This window comes from Bison bison, unplaced genomic scaffold, assembly GCF_000754665.1.
Source record: "Bison bison bison isolate TAMUID 2011002044 unplaced genomic scaffold, Bison_UMD1.0 scf7180017861046, whole genome shotgun sequence".
NCBI lineage: Eukaryota > Metazoa > Chordata > Mammalia > Artiodactyla > Bovidae > Bison > Bison bison.
Window position 1 is genome coordinate 473,786 of NW_011491618.1, and position 2,024 is coordinate 475,809.

Genomic DNA, 2,024 nt, shown 5'->3' on the forward strand with positions numbered 1-2,024 from the left:
AGGTGGATGAGAGCAGGCACACTGGGTGTGACGTTGCTGTCCAGGATGCTTACAGAGCAAGGATGCTTAGCAGGAAGGGTGGGTGTGAGCTGACGCTGGAAGGCTGCTTAGAAATGTTTCATCTGGGCTTCAGCATTTCTCTCTGGGGTAGGAAGGGTGTCTCAGCTAGAGGAAACAGCATGTGCAAAGAGACAAGGAGAGTATGTGGCATAATCAAGGAACGGTAATGGTTTGATTGCATGAGAAAAAGATGGGCAATGAGGCTGGGGTTGGGCTGCAGAAACAGACAGGTATGGTCTGTCCCAAGGACCCTGCAGGCTCTATGTGAACTGCTTCCTTACAGTTCTAACAAACAAAGAAGCTCCGTGGGTGAAGGTGAAGGTGAAGTTGCTCAGTCGTGTCCGACTCTTTGTGACCCCGTGGACTGTAGCCTACCAGGCTCCTCCATCCATGGGATTCTCCAGGCAAGAATACTGGAGTGGGTTGCCATTTCCTTCTCCAGGGGATCTTCCCGACCCAGGGATTGAACCTAGGTCTCCCTCATTGGAGGCAGACGCTTTAACCTGAGCCACCAGGGAAGCCCTAACAAACAAAGCAGCTCTGTGGGCAGATACAGAATATTTTTAATGCCCCAGTTTATTTTTGTCACACGTGGCTTTGCTCTGTGATAGTCTAGAGGCACATGTCCCAGGGTTCCTGGTTCACAAGGGATCTTGGGTCAACATGCTCTTCTTTACCTTAAGGCCCTTCCTCTTGTGGAAGCCTGTCCAGGACAGGCTAGCCTCATGGGCCTGGGCCTGGGCCTGGGCCTGGATATGGCCCAGCTCTGAGGGTGGCGGCCTGAGCGGTATCAGCATGGCCATTGGCATCAGTGGTAAGAGCTCCTCTGAGACCCCAGAAGGGGTACTCGACAGGTCATCGGGCTCCAGGTTGGCATCGCTCCAGCCCTCGGAGCTGTCACTGTGGCCTTCTGGACTGGCGGCTCCATCCTCAGATATGGTGACAGTCTCAGCCGTGCCCTCCCCAAGGCTGCTATCTAAGTCTCTTGCCAGGGTGGAGATGGTGGCCCCCTCAAGCTCGAAGGCTCTGTGGATGTCTGCTGCATGCTCCTGCTTCTTCTCAGAACCAACTGAAGGGGCACCGCAGAGCCCTGGCACAGGCCGGGTGAAGGCCTTGCCTCTAACCTGGCCTGTCCAGAAGAGGGTGAGCTCTTGGCGGCAGGCGGCCACGGCCAGGCTGGTGAGCAGGGTGCTGGACACCAGGTAGAGCAGGGCAGGCTGGCCCATCTGCATGAGAGCCATGGCGAAGAAGGTGACCAGCAGGCCCACAGCATAGGCCGCTGTGCAGGCCACGAAGTAGACCTGCCGCGAGTGGATCTGCACATCAAAGCGGTGACAATAGGCCACCAGGAAGCCGGGGACCACGATGTCACCGAAGCCGAGGATGGAGAAGGGCTGGTCACACAGGGTCAAGGCCGAGAAGCTCAGCCGGGGCACCTTGAGGACCATGGGCAGCCTCTCATGGCTCAAGGAATCTGCCGGGCCCGAGGCCACGCCAACCATGATGCTCTCGCCGGTCCTGGTGAGGAGGGGTGTGATGAATACGAAGAAGACGTCAAAGACTAGCAGGGCCAGCAGGAAGGAGGCGCAGCTCTTGAGGGTGGGCAGGCGCATGCGCCGTAGGACGAAGAGGCAGTAGGCCACGCCCAGCGTGTCCTGCAGCAGCCACGCCCAGCGGTCCTCGTTCCGATAGGCGACCCAGAGGACCGTCACCACCAGGCACAGGCCAGCCAGCAGCAGCAGGGGCAGCTGCAGACAGGCCCGGCGGCCGGGCAGGAGCCACTGGTCCTGCCACACGGGCAGGTGGCGCACCACGGGCACCAGGCAGCTGTAGAGGCCGGTGCCCGCGCCCAGCCCGAAGATGGCGATCATGATGTAGACAAAGCAGTCGTAGAAAAAGTAGAGCAGAAGCATGATGGAGCAGGACATGGTGACCACCGCGCCCGTCATGGCCGGCGTGAAGTC

At 59.0% G+C, this 2,024-nt stretch overlaps 1 protein-coding gene across 1 annotated transcript in view; it reads right to left on the minus strand.

Moving 5' to 3' along the window:
* Nucleotides 1-701: 701 nt before the first annotated feature.
* Nucleotides 702-2,024, minus strand: part of SPPL2C (signal peptide peptidase like 2C) — a 2,116-nt gene continuing 793 nt past the window's right edge. Inside the window, exon 2 of the mRNA XM_010832503.1 lies at nucleotides 702-2,023. Coding sequence (XP_010830805.1) covers nucleotides 702-2,023 — 1,322 coding nt within the window. The remainder of the gene's footprint in view (nucleotide 2,024) is intronic.